General features: G+C 35.4%; 1 protein-coding gene across 1 annotated transcript in view; it reads right to left on the bottom strand.

The window, feature by feature from the left end:
* Nucleotides 1–22,356, bottom strand: part of TEX11 (testis expressed 11) — a 316,643-nt gene that overhangs the window by 68,986 nt on the left and 225,301 nt on the right. The window contains exons 19-24 of the mRNA XM_079124942.1: nucleotides 20,864–20,949; nucleotides 19,754–19,810; nucleotides 8,635–8,675; nucleotides 7,116–7,202; nucleotides 5,122–5,192; nucleotides 3,363–3,479 (exon numbers count right to left, since the gene is read on the bottom strand). Coding sequence (XP_078981068.1) covers nucleotides 3,363–3,479; nucleotides 5,122–5,192; nucleotides 7,116–7,202; nucleotides 8,635–8,675; nucleotides 19,754–19,810; nucleotides 20,864–20,949 — 459 coding nt within the window. The remainder of the gene's footprint in view (nucleotides 1–3,362; nucleotides 3,480–5,121; nucleotides 5,193–7,115; nucleotides 7,203–8,634; nucleotides 8,676–19,753; nucleotides 19,811–20,863; nucleotides 20,950–22,356) is intronic.

Genomic DNA, 22,356 nt, shown 5'->3' with positions numbered 1-22,356 from the left:
GGAAGAATGAAACAGGGGGTATCGCAATACCAGAACTTCAACTATACTACAAAGCAATAGTAACAAAAATGGCATGGTATTGGCACCAAAATAGAAAGGTAGATCAATGGTACAGAATAGAGGACATGGACACAAACCCAAATAAATACAATTTCTCATACTAGACAAAGGTGCCAAAAATATGCAATGGAGAAAAGATAGCCTCGTCAACAAATGGTGCAGGGAGAATTGGAAATCCATATGCAACAGAATGAAATTAAACCCCTATCTCTCACCCTGCACAAAAATCAACTCACAATGGATCAAGGACCGTGAAATCAGACCAGAGACCCTGCATCTTATAGAAGAAAAAGTAGGTCCAAATCTTCACCTTCTTGGCTTAGGATCAGACTTCCTTAACAGGACTCCCATAGCACAAGAAATAAAAGCAAGAATCAATAACTGGGATAGATTCAAACTAAATAGCTTTCTCTCAGCAAAGGAATGTGAAGAGAGAGCCCACAGAGTGGGAGAAAATCTTTGCCACTCATACTTCAGATAGAGCACTAATTTCCAGAATATATAAAGAACTCAAAAAACTCTACACCAAGAATACAAATAACCCAATCAACAATGGGCTAAGGATATGAACAGACACTTCACAGAAGAAGATCTACAAGCAATCAACAAACATATGAAAAAATGTTCACCATCTTTAGTAATAAGAGTAATGAAAATCAAAACTACCCTAAGATTCCATCTCACCCCAATTAGAATGATGTTTATCAAGAATACAAGCAACAATAGGTGTTGGCGAGGATGTGGGGAAAAAGGTACACTATACATTGCTGGGGGGGCTGCAAATTAGTGCAGCCACTCTGGAAAGCAGTATGGAGATTCCTTAGAAAACTTGGAATGGACTCACCATTTGACCCAGCTATCCCACTCCTTGGCCTATACCCAAAGGACTTAAAATCAGCATACTACAGAGATGCAGGCACATCAATGTTCATTGCTGCTCAATTCACAATAGCCAGATTGTGGAACCAACCTAGATGTCCTTCAATTGATGAATGGATAATGTAACTGTGATATATATATATATATATATATATATATATATATATATATATATATATACATACACACACACACAATGGAATATTACTCAGCCATAAAGAATAATAAAATTATGGCATTTGCAGGCAAATGGATGAAATTGGAGAATATCATGCTAAGTGAGATAAGCCAATCTCAAAAAAAACAAAGGACGAATGATCTCACTGATAAGCGGATGATGACACATAATGGGGGGTGGTAGGGGGGCAAGAATGGAGGAAAGAGGGACTGTATAGAGGGACAGGAGGGGTGGGAAGGATGGGAGGAAGGAAAAATAACAGAATGAATCAAACATCATTACCCTATGTAAATGTATGATTACGCAAATGGTATGCTTTTACTCCATGTACAAACAGAAACAACATGTATCCCATTTGTTTACAATAAAAATAAATTGAAATTAAAAAAATAGGAATGGAACCACCATTTGACCCAGTTATTCCAGTCTTTGGCATATACCCAAAGGACTTAAAATCAGCATACTCTACTGATGCAGCCACATTAATATTTATAGCAGCTCAATTCATAATAGCTAAGCTATGGAATAGTTGTATGCCCTAGGTGCCCTTCATCAGATTAATGCATAAAGAAAATGTGATACACACACACACACACACACAATGGAATATTACTCAGTCATAAAGAAGAATGAAATTATGGCATTTGCTGGTAAATGGATGGAACTGAAGACCATCATCCTAAGTGAAATTAACCAATCCCTAAAAACCAAAGGCTGAATGTTCTCTCTGATATGCCGATACTAACACACAGTAAGAGAGGGGTAGGGTAGAGTAGAAATTCACTGGATTAGACAAAGGGTAATGAAGGGAAGGGAGGGAAGATAGGAAGAGGAAGGACAACAGAATGAATCAGACATAACTTCCCTATGTTCATATATGAATACATGACCAGTGAAACTCCACATCATGTACAACTATAAGAATGGGATCCTAAATAGAATGTTATACTCCATGTATGGATAATATGTCAAAATACACTCTACTGTCATGTATAACTAAAAGGACTAATTAAATTTTTTAAAAAAGTGCTTGCAAGGCAAGCACTCTACCGACTGAGCTATCTCCCCAGCCCCGCAGCCTTGTCTTCTTTATCTCTGTATGCCCGACACCTAGCAGAATGCTTGGTGCTCCATTTTTTTTGTGTGTGAGATGAACTCAACAAGAGAAAGGAAATGAAGTGATGTACATTGGCAGAGATGCAGTGAGAGTTTCTTCCAAGTCAAATGAATAACATGGAAGAAGAGATTAACGGGAGTAAGAACATAAAAAGCAAGAAGGATTTTATACCAGTTGGAGAGAAGAGAAGCTGGCAAGTATGGGAAATTAGGAAGTTTTGTTTGTCCAGGTAAGAGAAACCAAGCAGAGAGAGGATCTAAATCGCAAAAATTGTACACAAAATATTGGTGGTCTGACTTGGAGACAATTTTCTCAGCTTGAAAGAAAAGAAATGAAGGCCAACCAATTATCTGGTGTACAGGAGACAGCAATGCTAGCAGTTCCTAAAAGAGGTAATGTTTAAAAAGCTAAGAGTGGAATTCAGGTAAAGGTAAGAATTTCTGTCTTCTTGTTAAAATTGAGTTAATTATGAGATATTAAAGGATGCAGGACAAGGAAAACATGCAATTGAGGGACGAAAAACTTTTTAAGTGAATAATTTCAGATGGCTATCAAACTGTGGAAAGAGCTGAGTTCTTCCAAAGAGATGTGTGGAAAGAAGCTGGGCACAAGGTGCAGGCCTGTAATCCCAGTGACTTGGGAAGCTGAGGCATGAGGATGGCACGTTTGAGGCCAACATGGGCGAGACACTGTTTCAAAAATTAAAAAGGTCTGGAGATGTAGTTCAGTGATAGAACACCCTGGGGATGGGGTGCAGGGGAGAAAAGAAAAAGAAAGAAGAAAGAAAATGTGTGAATAGGAATAAATGTGGAAGAAACACTTCTATGGGCCATATGTAATCACAGAAAGAAAATGTAAATAAGGAATATTTAAAAGGAGACTAGGAAAGAGTGACCTATGGGAAGGGTGTTTCAAAAGAAGAGATATTCAACCTTCTTAAAAAGAAGAGGTTAAGCCAAATGTGACTTTTGTTTAGTAAGGAATCGGCTATTAAAAACTTTGAAATCAAAGTACTCTTGGAATGGAGGAAACGATTTTCTATAGAGAATAAAAAATAAGTGTATCAGGGAAGGCAATCACACCAAATAGCACACTTCACTTTTGTCTTTTTTGAAGGTTGCACATTACCTGTTCAACAGTTGTCACAGCTTTTCTCCCTTGCTCTAGATCAACTGCAGCTGCCATAAGTAAACATGTTTTCTGTGCAATCAGAATTACTTGATCAGAAGGACAAAACTGGGACAGCTGATAAGAAATAACCAAAACATCAATGAATAGTGAGAATCCTGTCAGGTGAACACAAACAATCAGAATGAAAATCAGCAACATCCTTTCTGAATGAAGAAATTCAGCTGAAAAAGCACATGTCACCATAAAAATTATATAGACTATTACACTGATTTACAGTTTTAATTTTATATTACTTTCCATTGTTTTTTGCACCTTCCTAGATAAAAAGCTTCATTTCTTCAGTTTTCTTATCTTTTCCAGTGACAAGTACTGTCATTTGCCCCTGTATTTCTATCTAGTGATTTACTTCGTGGTTTATACTGTAATTTCTAGGTGATTTTTTTCTCCTGGCAAATAGATTTCCCCTTTGTATTTAATAGAGCTGAAATTAGTACATATATTGTCATGGTTGAAAGACACAATGTCAAAGCTTGACAGGCATTAGGCATAACCTCATCATTAAATCTTGCCCTCTAGTTTTAGAAAAAAAAATCTCCCAGCTTTGCACAATAATGAGACTCTAAGCCACCTGGATTCTTACATGCCAGCCCTACAAGTGCTATCACAAATGTCAAAACTAAAACTGATTTATTTCACCTAGTTAAATGGCAATTATAACTAAACTTGAAAATACTGTTTCTTAATTTCCCCAAACATTTAGTGATACAACCATCGGCATCACTGAGTTAATAGAATTTCAAGATGATCAATCTCTTTAGATCTCAGGTTACTGTCATTTTAAAAAAGGGAGTGGGGGGAGCTGTGCTAGATTATCTCTCTGGTTCTTTTCAGTTCTAAAATTCTAAACATTTAATTAATTTCAATCTATCTGATTACATGTACATGAGGGATTCTCTTTAGCCCCTACATCCAATACTTAATCCTATTTGTGGCATTTAAACTCTTAACTTGGAGGCTCAGGACTATTTTCAAACAGTTATAACTTATTAACAAACTCACAAATATTTACACACAGAACCTGCTCTAGGAAAAGTTATAAAGGAAGTCCAAACTTATTTCCCTTTTCTGCCCCTGCCATATCCAGATACTCACTTTACATTCCTATAGACTAATTACCATAACCCTTCCTGTGTTGGTAAATGACAACTGTTTTGAGTATTCCTCTCCAAAAAGATAATATTGTTTTAATACAGGATTCTGGGAAACTGAAATCCCTTCAAAGGAAAAATAATATTTTAATGGTAGAACTTTAGGTTCCATGATGGGTGTTTATCATATTTTGGTATAGGGATAACTGCCCCACATTCTTACATTCTACCATATAGGGAACAGCTTCTCCTTGGGCCATTTTTGCTTAGACATGTATTAAAGGTTCCAAGATGAAAAGGCAATTCTACTTAGCTCTTTTTTATTTTCTGACACCAGGGATTGGACTCAGGGGTACTTAACCACTGAACCACATCCCCAGCCTGTTTTTATATTTTATTTAGAGACAGGGTCTCACTGAGTTGATTAGGGCTTCACTAAGTTGCTGAGGCTGGCTTTGAACTCATGATCCTCCTGCCTCAGCCTCCCAAGCCGCTGGGATTACAGGCGTGCACCACCACACCTGGCTTACACTTAGCTCTTTCCTATAGCCACAGTGACCAGATTCTTCCTGTTGTTCATATTTAGATTCTTATGAGAAACGACTCACCTTATAAGAAAGCATGAAGAACTCTCTCATTGTTACTGGGTCTTTGTCAGACTGCACAGCCAAGTTCCAAGCTGAATGTTAACATAAAATAATATGAATAAAAAATACACTGTTTAGTCTGTATCATTATGTTCTCTGCTATCTACATCTTTAATATTAGTATACTACCAAGTATACCACAGGGATTAATAAATGAACTTTAAGTTTGTTGAGAAAAAAATTTGGAGGTAAATTTAGAGACCCCTATCACTTCTATTTTTTCATTCTAGGCCAATGATGAGTGGAGGTACTATTGGATTTTTTTAAAAACTGGGGACATATGAAAATAATTCTTAGTTTATATAATCCATTCAAAATAATAAGAGTCACCAAGGGATCAGGATCACCAACTGGAATTGGTCAAAGGAAGTTAAAATTCAGCAAAGAGCTGGTGTGGTGACATGTACCTGTGGACCCAGCACAGGGAGGGCTAAGACAGGAAGATCCCTTGAGTCCAAAAGTTCAAGAGGAACCTAGGCAACACAGTGAGATCTTGTTTAAAAAAATCAGCAAGAACAGAATACACTAGAACTAATGGTTAGAGGAAGACTACCAGGGAGATTCACATCTTCCAAAGAGCAATGAAAACCCCAATTAGACAACATTCAGCATGATCTTCACCTTGGAAAATAAAAATTAAAATGTAGTAAAAGAAGTAGGAAAATACCTTTTCAAATTTTCAAAAGATCAAAGTCATGAACTTTATATAGTTTAAATGTTTGTTATTTTCCGTTATTTGTATAAATTTCTTAGAAGCAAGGTTGCTGAATTATTCTTTCTCCTTAGAGCCCCAGTAAATCCCATAAGACAGAAACAGTTTCATGTAAAACCAGTCCACTTTGTGACAAGAGCTACTATGCATTAACTGTCACCACAATTTTTAAATAATTTGTCTTAAATAAAACTTTCATAGAGCAAATGACACAACTCACAATTATCCAGCATGAAGAATTTTTACAAAGTGAACATACCTATGTAACTAGTACCCCTATCAGAAAAGATTATAATCATTACCAGAAACTCACAAACTCCTTTTCCCTTTCAAGTCCAACCCCGCTTCAAAGGTAACCACAATCTGGACTTTTGACATCATGAATTAGTTTTGAGCTGGGTGTGGTGGCATACACTTGTAATTCCAGTTACTGGGGAGGCTGAGGCAGGAGAATCTTGTTTGATTCTAGTCTTGACAAAATAACAAAACCCTGTCTCAAATTTTAAAAATCGGGGGAATGAGGGTATAACTCTGTGGTAGAGTACCTCTGGGTTTAATCCAAATACTGCAGAATAAATAAATAAATAAATAAATAAATAAATAAATAAATAAATAAATAAATAAATAAATAGAATTTTGCCTGTATTTTTCTTTTTGCTGATAAATAAACTGTCATGCCATATTCACTCTTTGATGTCTGGATCCTTTGGCCCAATATTTTTTAAAAATTGTTTTTAGTTGTCAATGGATATTTTATTTATTTATATGTGGTGCTGAGTATTGAACTCAGAGCCTCACACATGCGAGGCAAGCGCTCTGCCACTGAGCCACAACTCCAGTCATGGTTCAATATTATTTTTGGGAAATTCATCCATATTGTTGCGTAAAGCTTATTTTTGGTTAATCACATTTATCTTAAAAAAATGAGGCATTCTAGACCAAATTTAAGAGCATAGTTTCAGGGGCCTGAAATTATAATTCATCTTTTTATTCTTATAACCATATCTATAGAAAAGGAAGAAAACTATTATTGAGTATCCTATGATGTGTCTGGTACATACACTGTTTCATACAAAACCATTAATGACCACATGAAGTATATGTTTACATTTTATAAATAATAAAACTGAAATTAAGCAAGTTATACCTATACCCATGCTACAAATGACAGAGCCAGAATTTGAATTCACATCTAATTCTACCATCCCACAATGTTTCCCATAGCCGTAGAATTTTCTTTTACCTATTTTTCGAAACCAATGAGCTTCATTAGCTCTGGAATCCAAAGTTGAAGATTCTCCATCAAAAGCCTGGCCAAGTTTCAGGAGTGCTGCATCAAACAGGAAAATGTAACACTGAGGTCTTTTACCTTTTTCTCTAGCAAAGCTGTTAATCCTGCTTTAAAAACAGTCACCCATGAGTTTGGATTTAGAAAGCTCTTTTTTGTATATGTGTGTGTGGGTGCATATCAAAAGTAATTAAAATGACAAAAAGCATTACCAAGCTCCAAGAAGCCGTTAACTAAAATTTGGGGGAACAAACATGTCTTTGGAGAGATCTATAATTTTAATTAGTGCAATCATTCACCATTTGAGGTAAAAATATATGATGTATGTGTAGAGAAATAAAGATGAGGAGAAAAAATTAAAAATACTGATATGGTACTTGGCATATGGAGGCTCTGGGCCACAATATAATTTTTTTTTCATTTTCTATGGAAATTGGTCTAAGAATAAAAAGATGAATTATAACTTCAGGTCCCCAAAATTATGCTCCTAAACTTGGTCTAGAGTGCTAATTTATCTTTAATCCCCAGAAACAAAACAACAACAACCCCCCAAACAAAACAAAACCTAAAATGGAGATTGAGAATTGGAAGAGTATTGATAGGCTGGCATAATATATACTTAGCTCCCACAACAAACATTATAGAATTCGAACATCCGATTGTCACCAGAAAGCACTTTTCACTTACCCATGCTCTTCTGAGAAATAAGCAAGGCAACCAGAAAAACTTTTCTCTTTTGAAAAACTTTGGCTTCTAAACCATTTTGCTATGTTTACCATTCTGTGGACATGTATTTGAAGTATAAAATTGAACTACTGCAATATTAGGAATATTATTTCTAAGGTATGGATTTTGCTGTGTCTTTGTACACAAAAAAGAGACACATGGGCAGGAGATGTAAGAAAACCTGTTAAGCAAAAGGAACACCACCTCAGAAAGCATAGTTGGTAAAAGGAAATGTGATGTTGCTAGGAGATTAGCTTGAATGAAGTGATCAGGGAGGAATCGTGAGTAGAAGAGATGACACAGACTTAGGTAGATAGACAGTCTGAACATAAAAGAGTAAACACTTTGAGTTTGATTCAAAGGGCATGAAAAGTCAGCAGAGTTCTAAGAATTTTTAAGTGTCTTGATCCTTTGTTTACCTGTTTAATTCAAAGGTTAGGATTAAGTGGCTATTAAGGAAAAGCAAGAAAGGAAGGAAGGAAAGAAGGAAGTGAGAGAAAGTCTTTAAAAGAAATTGGAATAAACACAAAGCTAAAATCACATTTGCAAATGAATGCTAGGGATGCCAAACTTTTCTTTGCTTGTAGATGGAGAAACCAAAATAGACTCCTGTGATAAACATTAATAAGGAGCAGGATGTTGTTTAACTCAAATACTTGGTTGAAGTCAGTGTGCTCAATGTGCTTGGAGAATTCAATAGAGGATAGAGGTAAGATGAAAGACTGAAAATAACCCAGCAGATATTTACCTGTATTCAGGCAAGTCAAAAGTCTACCCATTTCCTTTTTTCTAAAAAATAAAGGAAAAAAAATAGTTTTCAATTTTTCTTTATCTTTTCTATAGAAAAGAACTAGAAAGAGACAGTATTTGTACCAGAAAATGGGCTAAAAAATACAAGTGTGCAGTTTGTTGTTCAAGGTTCTAGTCTATCATTTCGACACTCTTTTTCCCCACTAGAAGATGAGGTTATTCATCTGGAGTGCCCTCTTATTTTTTCTCTCCTCTATGCCTACTCTCAGCAAAGGATTTCAATGTTTGAGAAGGTTTTATATTATAATATTGCAGGGTCATTGAATTTGGGAGCAGATAGTGACCTTCATGCTTCATAAGCTTTTTTAAAATAATGACTTTATTTTATTTATTTATTTTTATGTGGTGCTGAGGATCGAACCCAGTGCCTCACATGTGCTAGGTAAGTGCTCTACCACTAAGCCACAACCCCAGTCCTAAGCTTTTTTTTTAAAGGAGAAATCAGAACCCTTGTTTTACATAAAATTGTGCAAAAGTCTAATACGTAAGAAAAGATAAGGTTGCGGGTATTGCTCAGTGGTTAAGCACTTGCTTTTCACCAGGCTCCAGGTTCAATCTCCAGCACTGAATAAAAATAAATAAAATTAGAGCTCTTTTGGTTGAAGGAGGGTTGGATGGAAACCCGGAGCCCCACCTCCGTGGAAGTCCTTGACGCAGTGCCACACAATTTTCAGGGCTCTAAAGAATACCATTAAAAAACACTTATCTAGGGCTGGGGTTGTGTTTCAGTTGTAAGATGCTTGCCTAGCATGTGTGAGCCACGGGGTTCAATCCTCAGCACCACATGAAAAAAAAATAAATAAAGTTTAAGAAAACTTATCTAGTACAGACTCCTCATTTTACAGATGAGGAAACAGACCAGGTGATGGGGAATGATTTGTCCAAGGTGATGCAGTTTGTGACAAAGTCAAGTCTGCTACCCAGATCTCTTGACCCTCTGCCAAACTTCTTTAAGAGGGGGGAAGAGGTATATGATTTTTTTAACAGAGGATTTATGGTTTTCAGTTCTGTATATAAGTTGATTAGAAGTTAACACTCTTTCTTAAAACAAGCTAAACAGACTTTTCCTAACAAAAGCTGAATGGACTGAACAAACAACAACTATTCCTGAATCCATAAGATCAGTGAAAAAAAGGGCAAACCACTGCCACAAAAATTAGAAAGAGGGAGTCACAACTTATTGGAGCAGAGACTCAAGAGTGAAAGCCACTGTGGGAGCCAGTGCTGCAGTAATAAAACCTGAAGCATAATTGACAAATCACTGGAGGCTTAGTCTGGACAAGTCCCAGTGTTAAAAACTCCAGGGAGACTCAGTCATAAGGGGTCTACAGTTTTGTAAATTTTACTTCTAGTAGCTAAGTCAGGTTCTCAAAGTGGACATTGGAGAAAAATACCTTCAAACTTTTGGCAGGAGGAAGAGAAAAGAGAATCATTTTGAAATGTGCCAACACATTTGTTCTTCTTAAGACCTGCTCAAGAGAAACCACTTAACCAGAATCTTACCTTCTGGGGTATTATCAGAACCTAACTGACTCCAGCAAAGGGAAATAGTCATACCCAGTCGTGTTCCATTAAAGGAAGGAGAAAAACCTGGGGAAGTACTTGTGATAGATATTCATAGTCCTGTGGCACAGGCCACTAAAAGACTGAGGCCTAGTCATAGGACCACAGAACACAACCCCTCCCACACACACACAAACACAATTCCCACCAAACTATTAAAGCCTATGTACAGCAGTTCCTTTTACTGGTTACATAATGTCTGGCTATCAAGAAAAAATAAATGTCATAATAAGTGGCAAAAAACATGATTTAGTGAGAAGAGCAAGCATAAGAACCAGACATGGCAGGGATGTAGAAATTATCAAGTGGGGAATTTAGAACAACTATGATTTGTACTGTTAAGGGCTCTAATGGATAAAATAGCACGCGAGAACAGATGGGGCAATGTAAGCAGAGCGAAGGAAATCCTAAGATAGAACCAAAAATAAATGTTGGGGTTGTAAAATATCGTAACAGAAATGTGGAATGCCTGCTTTAGGCTTGTTAGTAGACTGGACACAGATGAAGAAAGAATTTCTGAACTTGAGGATATACCAATAGAAATCTACAATACTGAAAAATAAAGAGAAAAAAGACTCCCCAAAATAGAACAGAGCACCCAAGGATTGTGGGACAACTACAAAAGATATAATATATGCATAATGGGAATACCAGAAGAAGAAAGAGATCAAAAGAGAAAAACTATTTGAAATAACAGGGCTAAGAATTTCCCCCAAATTAATAGTACACAACAAACCAGGAAGTTCAAAGAAAACCAAGCAGGATAAATGCCAAAAAAAAAAAATGACACCTAGGGCTGGGATTGTGGTTCAGTGTAGAGTGCTCATCTAGCATGTGTGAGGCACTGGGTTTGAGCCTCGGCACCACATACAAATACAAAATAAATAAAAGTATAATGTCCATCTACAATTAAAAAGCATTATATCACCACAGAAGATATGAGAGAGAGAGAGGAGAGAGAGAGAGAGAGAGAGGAGAGAGAGAGAGAGAGAGAGAGAGAGAGAGAGAGAGAGAGAGAGAGACTGACTGGGGTCTCACAATCCCCTCTAAGGCCCTCAGTAACCCAAGGACCTTCCACTAGTTTCCACAGCACTTCCAATATTGCCACCCCACAGACTAAGCCTTCAATCACAATAAACCCTTGAGGGACAGTCAACCTATACCCAAACTGTAGCAAAAATCATAAAAACATGAAGAGATAGGAAAAAATATTTAAAGTGTTGAAAGAAAAAATATTTACCAAGCTAGAATTTTGTACCCTGCAGAATTATCCTTCAAAAGTGAAGAATAAAAGCTTTCTCAGATAAACAAAAATTGAGAAGATGGCTATCTATGATAAAATAGACACTCATGAGTCACTGAGTTTGCTGGCGTGTTAATTTTGGACTTCCCCACCTTCAGAATTGTAACAAATTTCTCTTGTTTATAAGCTATCCAGTCTATGGTATTTTTGTTATTATAACATTCCAAATGAACTAAGAAACTTAGCTACTGCGATTAGATAAGAATAGGGAAAAAGGACATTTGGAATCAGAAGAAAGAAAGAGAACAGTCTCTGTCTATCTAGAAAACCCAAAATAACTGACAAAAAACAATCCTGGAGCTAAGTGATTATAACAAGGTGGCAAAAAATAAGGTGAATGTACAGAAGTCAAGTGCTTTCCTATATACTAACAAGGAACAAAGGGAATTTGAAATTAAAAACACAATACCATCTACATTCATTTCTCCCAAAATGAAATACTTAGATATAAATCTAATGAAATGAGTATAAGGTCTGCATGGCTTTTTGCAGTACCAACTTTTGTCTTTGCAGTCCCCCCTGTTTTCTTCATTCTGTTCTTGCATTTATTTTGCTGTTTTCCAGAGGTTTCTTCTTCTTATACAGGCCACATCTAACCAGTCTATATTTGGGTTCATTTTTCTTTGCATAATCCAAGTAATCACAAATTGTGTCATAGCCAGTTGTCTAGACACTACCAAAATTGGTTCTGAATCCAAATACAAAGATGACATCTGGTGTGGTCTGTATATTTTTGCTAATTTTTCCCAAATTTTGTCTTAAGTACTGTTGCCTTCACAAAGTGAAGGATGTCAATGGCTGTTTCCTCCAAAGTAGTTAGTTGATCATGAACTTCCTGGTCCAGATAGTTACTGTGTAATTCATGATGGTAGCCAATCCTCAAGAAGTCAGGGAGGAAAGGAAAACAAGTGGATTCTTGTTTATATGGAGAGGTAAAAGACCCAGGAAAACCAAGATAATATTGAACGAGAATAAAGTTGATGGGCTTATACTGCCTGACTTTGAGACTTACTATAAAGCCATAGTAACTAGGACAGTATGGTATTGGCGAAATAATAGACACATAGCTAGTTAAACAAAGTAGAGGGTCCAGAAGTAGTCCCACATAAATATAGTCAACTAATCTTTGACAAAGTAGCAAAGATTCTCCTTTCAGCAAATTTGGTGAAACAACTAGACATTCATGTGCAAAATATTTAATCTAGACACAGACCATATGCCCTTCAAATTATTATCTAAAAATAAATATTAGACCTAATTGTAAAACACAAAAATATAAAACTTGTAGAAGATAATAGAAGAAATCAGATGACCTTGGTATGGTCTATTTTTTTTGGTACTGGGGATTGAACTCAGGGGCACTTGAGCACTGAGTCACATCCCTAGCCCTATTTTGTATTTTATTTAGAGACAGGGTCTCACTGAGTTACTTAGCACCTCACTTTTGCTGAGGTTGGCTTTGAACTTGGGATCCTCCTACCTTAGCCTCCTGAGCCACTGGGATTATAGGTATGCACCACCACACCCAGTTTGAGATGGTCATTACTTTTTAGATAAAACAGTATGTATTATACCCAAAAGAAAGAAATAATAAAGTAGATTTCATTAAAATTAAAAATTTCTATCTGCAAAAGACAATGTCAAGAGAATGAGAAGATAAGTCACAAAATGGGAGAAAATGTGTGCAAAAGACACATTTGATAAAACATTGCCATCCAAAATATACAAAGAACTCTTAAAAGAAAACAGTCCTATTTTAAAATGAGCCTAAAGAGCCCATAGCCTTTATTCTAAATGTTTTATGATAATGGATATTGTCTGACTGGGAAATGTCTACTTTTCCTAGTGTTGTAAAACTGAAACCTATTGATGAAGTTATAATGGAAGCTGCAGTTAGGACTATAAGAGTTGATGGGATTAAGGTCAAGTCTGAAGGAGAACAGGCATATTGGACATGCTTTACATGACCTGTTGTGTCTCTTTTACCTGATGGTAGTACAGGGATGAACACTATTATTTGACTAGGGAATATTTCCTTACCGAGTATTATAAAACAGAAGGCATGTAAATCCACCCATAAGATGATGCTAATTGGATATGCTGAATGGGCCATTGGAGGACATTTAATGACTTATTACAAATTAACTGAAACTATCCCATGATGGAAGGGCACATAATCATCTTGAAAACGGAAATACCCACAATGTATTAGATAAAAAAAAAAAAAAAACAAAAAAACACTCTAATAGGGGAAGGTGGTGCCCAGAATAACACCATAAGAAAATGTTAGTGATTTTTACATCATCATGTTACCTGCAGAATTCAAGTAGGAGGTACTCAGAAGTTCTTTTCCCCTGGGACTGACTTTAGCACTGCATAAGGACATGTTGGAAGCTACCATTAATTGGATAGTATCCTATAGACATCTCTCAACGAACCAAGAAGGAGCTTCTCAGTTTATGGATGGCAGTTCCAGGGCAAACAAAGAACATCATGTTTGGAAGGATAGCACTCTGATCAAACAAGGTAACAGTAGGGCTGGGTATATAGCTCAATTGGTAGAGTGCTTGCCTTGCAAGCACAAGGCCCTGGGTTCAATCCCCCGTACTGCAAAAAAATAAACAAAAAAAAAAATGCAAGGTAATAATAAATCAGCTTGGTAGACTGTATGCTGTTTTCCCAGTAGTGGTAGAATAATTGAACGATGATAAAGAAAATCCTTATATTTGGGTTTTGATCCATGGGCAGTGGCCAATGGTCTGGTCATATGGTTAGACAGAAGGGCCATAGAAAATTAGCCTATTGGAAAGATGCCTTTATGGGGAATGGCCCTGTGAAAATCACTATGGGAACCCAAGAAGTGAATTAAAGTTGGACATGTTGATGTTGGATCAGAAGAATCCCCTCCAGGTTCACAAGGTTATTGTAATCAACAAGTGGACATTCCTGAGTTTTCTCTTTGAGGTTGGGGGAAGGATGCTGGTATGATTACAATTCTTCCTAAGTGGGCAAGATACTGGTATGATGACTATTTTCCCTTCCTTTCTTCCATACATCACTTCAAATTTGCTACCTGAAGAAGTAGTTGCAGGACATGGCTACAACCACAAGTGCTAAAAACAAGAATGATTTCAAAGCAGATATTTTATTATTTTATTAATTTTTAAAAAATTTGATACCAGGGATTGAACCCAGGTGTATTTAATCACTGAGCCACATCTCCAATCTTTTTTTGAAAAATATTTTATTTTGAGACAGGGTCTCACTAAGTTGCTTAGGGCCTCACTAAGTTGCTGAGGCTGGCTTTAAACTTGTGATTCTCCTGCCTCAGTCTCTTGAGCCACTGGGATTACAGGTTTGTGCCACTGCGCCTAGTTCTATTTTTTGCTATGGGGTCTTCCTGTGTTGCCCAGACTGGTCTTGAACTTGTGAATTCAAGCACTTTTCTTGCCTTTTGCTCCTGAGTGCTGGGATTACAGACTTGCATCACCATGCCCAGCTACTATATATTTAAGTCTTTTTAACAGAATTCTAAGAGCCTCATGGAACAGATTGTGTCTTCGCCCTATCTGGCAAAATGAGGTTAATGCAGCTGCATTGCCTAATGGTCAAGATGGACTACTAGTTCTCTACTCTGTGTAATAGTACCCTATATAAATGGGAGTGAACTGAAGGAGAGGCACTTGCTAGACTAGTATTGCCCTCTGCAATCTGGACCAGCAGAGTGGCTGAATCTAAAGTTCCTTCCAAATGTGAACATTTTGGTTAAAAATTGAGAAAAAGAGAAATAGTAGCTGAAAGTAAGGCATGGACAATTAGGCTATGTAATAAGTGAATCCAATATCACAACACCTCCTCAAAATAGTCTCAGAGTAAGAGATGATACTGTCTCTTAGTTCAATTATACAAGACACCTGAAAAAGCAAAGCCATATATCATATGTTACTAAAACCACTCCTGCTTTTGGAACACAAGATTGAATAGAAGCCTGGTAACATCAATGTCCCTAAACTGGGAGATAATATTATATGATATAATGATGGACTGGAAAAATTATTGACTAAATGGGATGCTAGTAGTGTGCCAAAATCTTTTAACCATTATGATCCTTTGGTTATAAGGGATCTTTGGTTAAAGACCAGGAGATAGATGTATTCTTGGTCTTTGTCCCTGGTTCCTGACACAAAGCTCCTAAAATCCTTGGAAAAAAGGGACAGACTAAAAACCTTAACAGAAACCTCACCAAAGAAGATATACATAAGGCAAATAAGCATATGAAAAAATGTGCCACATCATTTGTCAGGAAAAATGAAAAATAAAACAATGAGACATCATTATACAAATCTAAAATTTTGACATCATCAAATGTAGGTAAGAATATGAAACAATAGTAGCTCTCATTTATTGCATATGGGACTATAAATGAGTACAGCCACTTTGGAAGAGTTTGGCAGTCTCAAAAAACTAAACATATTTTCAACAGATGACCCAGAAGATACACTCCTTGATATTTACCCAAAGGAGCTAAAAAATTATAAACACATAAAAATCTATACATAGATGTTTATAGCAGGTTTATTCATAATTGCCAAAAACTGGAAGCAACCAAGAATGCTCTTCAGTAGGTAAATGAATAAAGAAAACATGGTACATTAATACAATATAGCTGGGGATATAGCTCAGTTGGTAGAGTGCTTGCCTTGCAAGCACAAGGCCCTGAGTTCGATCCCCAGTACCACAAAAAAAAAAAAAAAAAAAAAAAAAAAAAAAAAAAGACCATTAATACAATATAATGTTATTCAGTGCTGAAATAATGCAAACTATCAATCCCAGAAACACAATGGAGGAATCTTGAATGCATATTACTAAATGAAAAAAAGTCATAAAAAGGCTACATACTATATTGTTCCAAGCATATGAAATTCTGGAAAAAACCAAATTATGGAAATAGTAAGGGACTGATGGAGGATGAATGAACAGATAAAGCACAAAGGATTTTTATTCTTTTTTTTTTTTTGTGGTGCTGGGAACTGAACCCAGGGCCTTGTGCATTCGAGGCAAGCACTCTACCAACTGAGCTATATATGCAGCCCCATAAAGGATTTTTAGGATAGTGAAAATAGTCTGAATGATACTGTAATGATGAAAACATGTCATTATATATTTGTCAAAACCCATAGAATATTGGATGTTAAGAGTGAATCCTAAAGTGAACTATGTACTTTAGATGATTATGATGTGTCAGCTCATGTTCATGAGTTAGTAATAACTGTATTCCTCTGGTGGAAGATGTTGATAATGTAGGAAGTTTAGGCATGGTGGGGGCTGGAGGTACATGGGAATTTCTGCACTTTCCTCTCAGTCTTACTGTGAATCTGAATCTGCTCTTTGAAAAGCCTTAACTTTTGGTGCATGGGGAGTACTAGGGATTTAAGTCATGGGGGCTTTACCACTGAGCTACATTCCCAGTACTTTTTACTTTTTATCTTGAGACAGGGACTCACTAAATTGCTGAAGGCCTTGCTAGCTTGCTGAGGCTGGCCTTAAATTGTGATCCTCCTGCTTTGGCTTCCTGAGTCACTGGGATTATAGGTTGTACCATCATGCCTGGCTAAAAGTCTTAACATTTTAAAAATTAAATCAAATGAAAATTTAATAGAAAAAAAAGCCCATTTTGCTAAAACAAAAAAAATGGAAGTATTGGCAAACTCAACTACAGAAGTTTACAAGACATAGGGTACAGCATACTATAAGATTGGTCTTATCAGGAAGGGGTTTAATATTACACAATAAACACTATGCTCCAGGAAAAGTAGGAGCTTTCTCTCTGATAAATATTAAAAGTCTTATAAGTTTATATAGAGTAACTTCTCAAATAAATTTTATTAATTTGAATTTCAGTTGACCTAAAGTTGACTTCTTCACTATTTAATTCAGGGACTGTATATAAAAAATGTAGGAAGGGTCCATTAAAGGAAATAAATAATACAAATAAGAATAAAGACACAGACAAGGAAAGGTATATATATTTATAAGATAAACTTCTTTAAAATAATTTAGCACATAAATTGTTAATGCTTAGGTAGATGTAGCTAATTTAAACCTATAAGAATTTTAGAAGAGAAAACAATTTTAAATTATCCAGTCCAGGTTTTTAAATTTTACAGATGAGGAAAATATAGCTTAGAGAAGTTAAATAAGTTGGCATTGCCTAAGGTAAACCAGAGGTCAGCAAAAGAACTGAAACTAAACTTTAATTCTCCTGACTTTCTCATTGAATTAAGTGCTTTGAAAAAATTTTATAGGGTAGACTCATTGCTGTTCTATAAAATGCTAACTTCTACCTGAAACTGCTAGAAGATGTTCTCTATTACCTCTCCTTGAAAACAATAAAGGTATATTTTAAAATTTTCTATTATTTATCATTCATTCAAACAAGTTCCCTTCCCTTACCCCTTACCTAAATTGATACCAATGATTGGGGTTTGACTGCATGCCACAATTGCATGGAATGAGATTAAGGCCTTCTTAAGAACTGACATTCAGTCATTTAAATACTGAGTGGCAATTATGTGCCAGATGGTATCCTAGGTTCCACAGATACAAAGACAAATACAAATAGTTTTATCCTTTGAGGAGTTCTTACAATCTAGTAGTTTCAAAGTGTGGTCTCCTTTTAAAGTTTTCTTCTTTTAAAGCCACCACGACAAAAATCCAAACAATTTTATTGTTGAAAATTTCAAAGATGTTCAAATGTGCAAAGTACAATAAATTTCCATGTATCTATCACTTAGCTCTAATAATTACTAACACATCACCCATCTTATCTCATTGCCATCTCCATCTATTTTTCTTCCTATATTATTTTGAAGCACATTTTACGGGATGCATCTCTAAGAGATAAGGAATCATCTTTTCTTTTTTTTTTTTTTTTTTTTAGGAATCATCTTTTAAAAATATACCCACATAATCATTACCAAGCCTAAAAGTTATCAATTTCTTAATATAGGAGTTGAAGAAATAATTTCTTAATATCAAATATTTGGTCATTATGCAAATTTCCAAATGACTCAACTTTTTTTTTCTTTTCCACATTTTTATTGGTGCATATAATTTGTACATAATGAGAGAACTTGTTGTTACATATTCAAACATGCACAAAATATAACAATATAATTTGGCTAATATCACTGGAGTATGTCCCCCCTCTCCCTGCCTCCTACCTCCTAGTCCCTTTCCTCTATCATCTTTGATTTTAAGATGTAATTCCTTCCTAATTGATTCATAGAGCCTGTAAAGAAATGGCAAAATTTATCATATATGGTTTGGTAAAACCTGTATTATGATAAAATAAGTTATATATCCAATGTCATCTCATAGATATTTCCTGAAAAATTTAGTTGAAAAAATATACTGACACCAGTTGCAATTTTTTTTACAAAACAAAAGTGTAATAGAGACACATTATTACAAAGCTCTTGTCTGAGCAAATAATGCAGAGAAGGGTGATTATTTGCCTGGAAGTTATCCCTAATCAAAATTATGAACAGAGTTTTCTTTCAATTCATCAGGAGATAAATTTTAATAATGAAATCTGGTGACCAAATTCTTCCATGAATTATTCAGTTGTTGGTGTCTTATACCATAGAAATTGTGAGTAGAAATGTATTTGAATGCTCATTGGCTGACCTGATAGAGAATCAGAATTAATAAGCCATTGAGGTTATTTATTCTGCAGAAAAGTAAGAAAAATGTCTATATTTGAGTCTACTATTGAGAAATGAGGAAATATACAATATCATAATCAGATAACATCTAACATTACTGAAAGTTTATTAAGTGCCTGGCTCTCTTTTACATGTTAACTTATACCCTGGCTTCACTTCAGAGTACATAAATCTTTTGCCTTTTACATGTGTTAATTCACTATTAAGTAACCATAGCAGTCCTGTGAGTTATATACTATTATTATTTCCATTTTATAGATGAAGAACTGAAGCCAAGAAAAGTTAAGAAACTTCCCCAAGATTCACATTTAATAAATAGCAGAGCCAGGATATGAAATCAGGAAGACTAGCCCCTGTATTAATCTTATCCACTACATTATGTATCTCTCAATGTAAGGTTTCTACTGAAAATTATTATAATTATTTCTAATGGTGAATCCATAATTTATATTGAAATAACTTACTTATTTTCAGAGTCTGGAACTTGATAAACTTGTGGAAGAACAAGACGAAACAGACACCTGCATAATAAAGTAATAGAGAAAGTGATTCTTAGAAGAAACATGTTAAAGAATACGTATGGAATCATTCACCCTGATTACTCAGGAGGCAGAATTGAGAAGACAGCAAGTAAGGGGAAGATTAAGTTTATTGCATTTAAAGATCTTTGTTTTGTTTTAATGGTTGCAATGAAAACATAACAATTCTGTAATTTTGAAAGTGGAATTTAATAAGAATTTTAAAACAAAAAAATTTACTTTTCACAAATTATTAAATGGTTCCAAGGTTTGTACCACTGCCCAACAACACCTGCTAGAACATCAGGTATGGTGTACATGTCTTTACATTTTTCATCCTATAAAGGAACCTAAAAATGGTCTTCAGGTCCTACATAAAAAAGGTTCGCTATTTTTTGAAGGGATCTGGAAGCATAATAACAAAATGGCAAAATAGTTGGTTGTTTCAAACCTGAAAATGTTCTAAACAATACCACTATCCTGAATGATTTTAGGTATTTACCTGACTGAAGACACACAAGTATCTCAACTCCTGACTCTTATTTCTGTGACTATATTTCCCTTTGGAAGGGTGGCTGGAAGTATAGTTGGTCAACAGGAAAACCATTCTAGGATCCTTCTGATTTCCTATTTTTCACACTGGCATTTTCTCAGTCACATTAGTAGTTATCATGTCCCAACCTGCTCTCTCTTCCCTCACTATTGTATGTAAAAATTTCCTTTTGATAAACCATTTTCCTTCCTAGAAAGAGAAAAGAAGGAAGATCAAGTTCAATTGTATTTATTTGTTTGTTTTTTTACTTTAGAGTTGTTTTATATTAGAGTTGACATTAAGTTTATCAGGGGGCTGGGGTTGTGGTTCAGTAGTAGAGAGCTTGCCTAGCATGTGTGAGGCACTGGGTTCAATCCTCAGCACCACATATAAATAAATAAAGGTCTATCAATGACTAAAAATTTTTTTTAAAAAAAGTTTATCAGGACTACTTTGGCAGTTTATAGATCAAGGGCAAGAGAAGTAGAAGAAATCTTTTCACTTCCATAGAATGGATTACTTACTTCAAAGCTGTAAGAACTTGTTGTGGGTCTTGTGAATGTTGAGCTAAATATTCCAAGGCTTTTGCTGCTGCAATTGCTTGTCCATTCTAAAAAGAAGAGATATAATTTGTTAAATTACAAATCAAAGTAACAGAGAGAAAAACTGAAAGCATTTCCTCTAGGAAGAAGAACAAGACAAGGATGTCTATTCTCACCTCTCCTACTCAACACAGTACTTAAACTCTAGCAAGAACTATCCGGTAAGGGAAGAAAATCAAAGGGATACAAATAGGAAGAGTTCAAATTATCTCTGTTAATGACATGATCCTACATTTAAAAGACCCAAAAACTCCATCAGAGGACTTCTAGAATTGATAAACAAATTTAGTAGCAGGATAGAAGATCAACATACATAAATTAATAGATTTTCTATACTATAATACTAAATCTTCTGAAAAAGAAATTAGGAAAACTATCCCATTCACAATAACATTAAGAAAAAAAAACACTTGGGATCTAACCAAGGAGGAGAAGACCTCTACAATGAAAACTACAGAACACTGAAGAAAGAAATCAAAGACAACTTTAGAAGATAGAAGGACCTCACGTGTTCTTGGATAGGCAAAATTAGTATTATCAAAATAGTCACACTACCAAAAGTGTTATACCAATGACATTCTTCTCAGAACTAGAAAAAAAACAGTTCTAAAATTCATTTGAAAGAATAAGAGACCCAGAATAACCAAAGCAATTCTAAACCAAGAAAGCAATGACATAGGCATCACAATACCTGACTTCAAATTATATTACAGAGCAACCATAACAAAAACTGCCTGGTATTGGCACCGTAACAGACATAAAGGCCAATGGAATAGGATAAAAGGCACAGAGACAAATCCACACATGTAGAGTCATCTGATACTCAACAAAATTACCAAAATATATATTGAAGAAAATAGTCTTTTTAACAAATGGTGCTGAGAAAACTGGATATCCATAAGTAGAAGAATGAAACAAGATTCCTTTATTTCACCCTGCACAAAAGTCAACTCAAAGTGAATCAAAGACCTAAGAATTAGACCAGTAAATCTACAATTTCTAGAAGAAAATGTAAGCCCAACACTCCATCATACTGGCACAGGCACTGACTCCCTTAACAAGCCTTCTAAAGAGCAAGAAATAAAACCAAGAGTCAATAAGTAGGACAGCAACAAATTAACAGCTTCTGCACAGCAAAGGAAACAATGAAGAGCAGGAAGAGAGAGCTTTCAGAATGGGAGATCTTTGCTCCTCAGAGGATTAATCCAGAATATGTAAAGAACCCAAAAGACTTAACACACACAAAAAATAAATAACCCAATTAATAAATGGGCAAAAGAAATAAACAGAAACTTCTCAAAAGAAGAAATACAAATGGCCAACAGATATGTGAAAAAAATTTCAACATCTCTACCATCGGGGAAATGTAAATCAAAACTACATTGAGATTTCATTTCACTCTAGTCAGAATGGCA

The sequence above is a fragment of the Sciurus vulgaris genome (assembly GCF_902686455.1).
Source record: "Sciurus vulgaris genome assembly, chromosome: X".
In the NCBI taxonomy this organism is placed as follows: Eukaryota; Metazoa; Chordata; class Mammalia; order Rodentia; family Sciuridae; genus Sciurus; species Sciurus vulgaris.
Note: the sequence above shows the minus strand (reverse complement) of the source record. Positions and strands in the feature narration are given on the sequence as shown.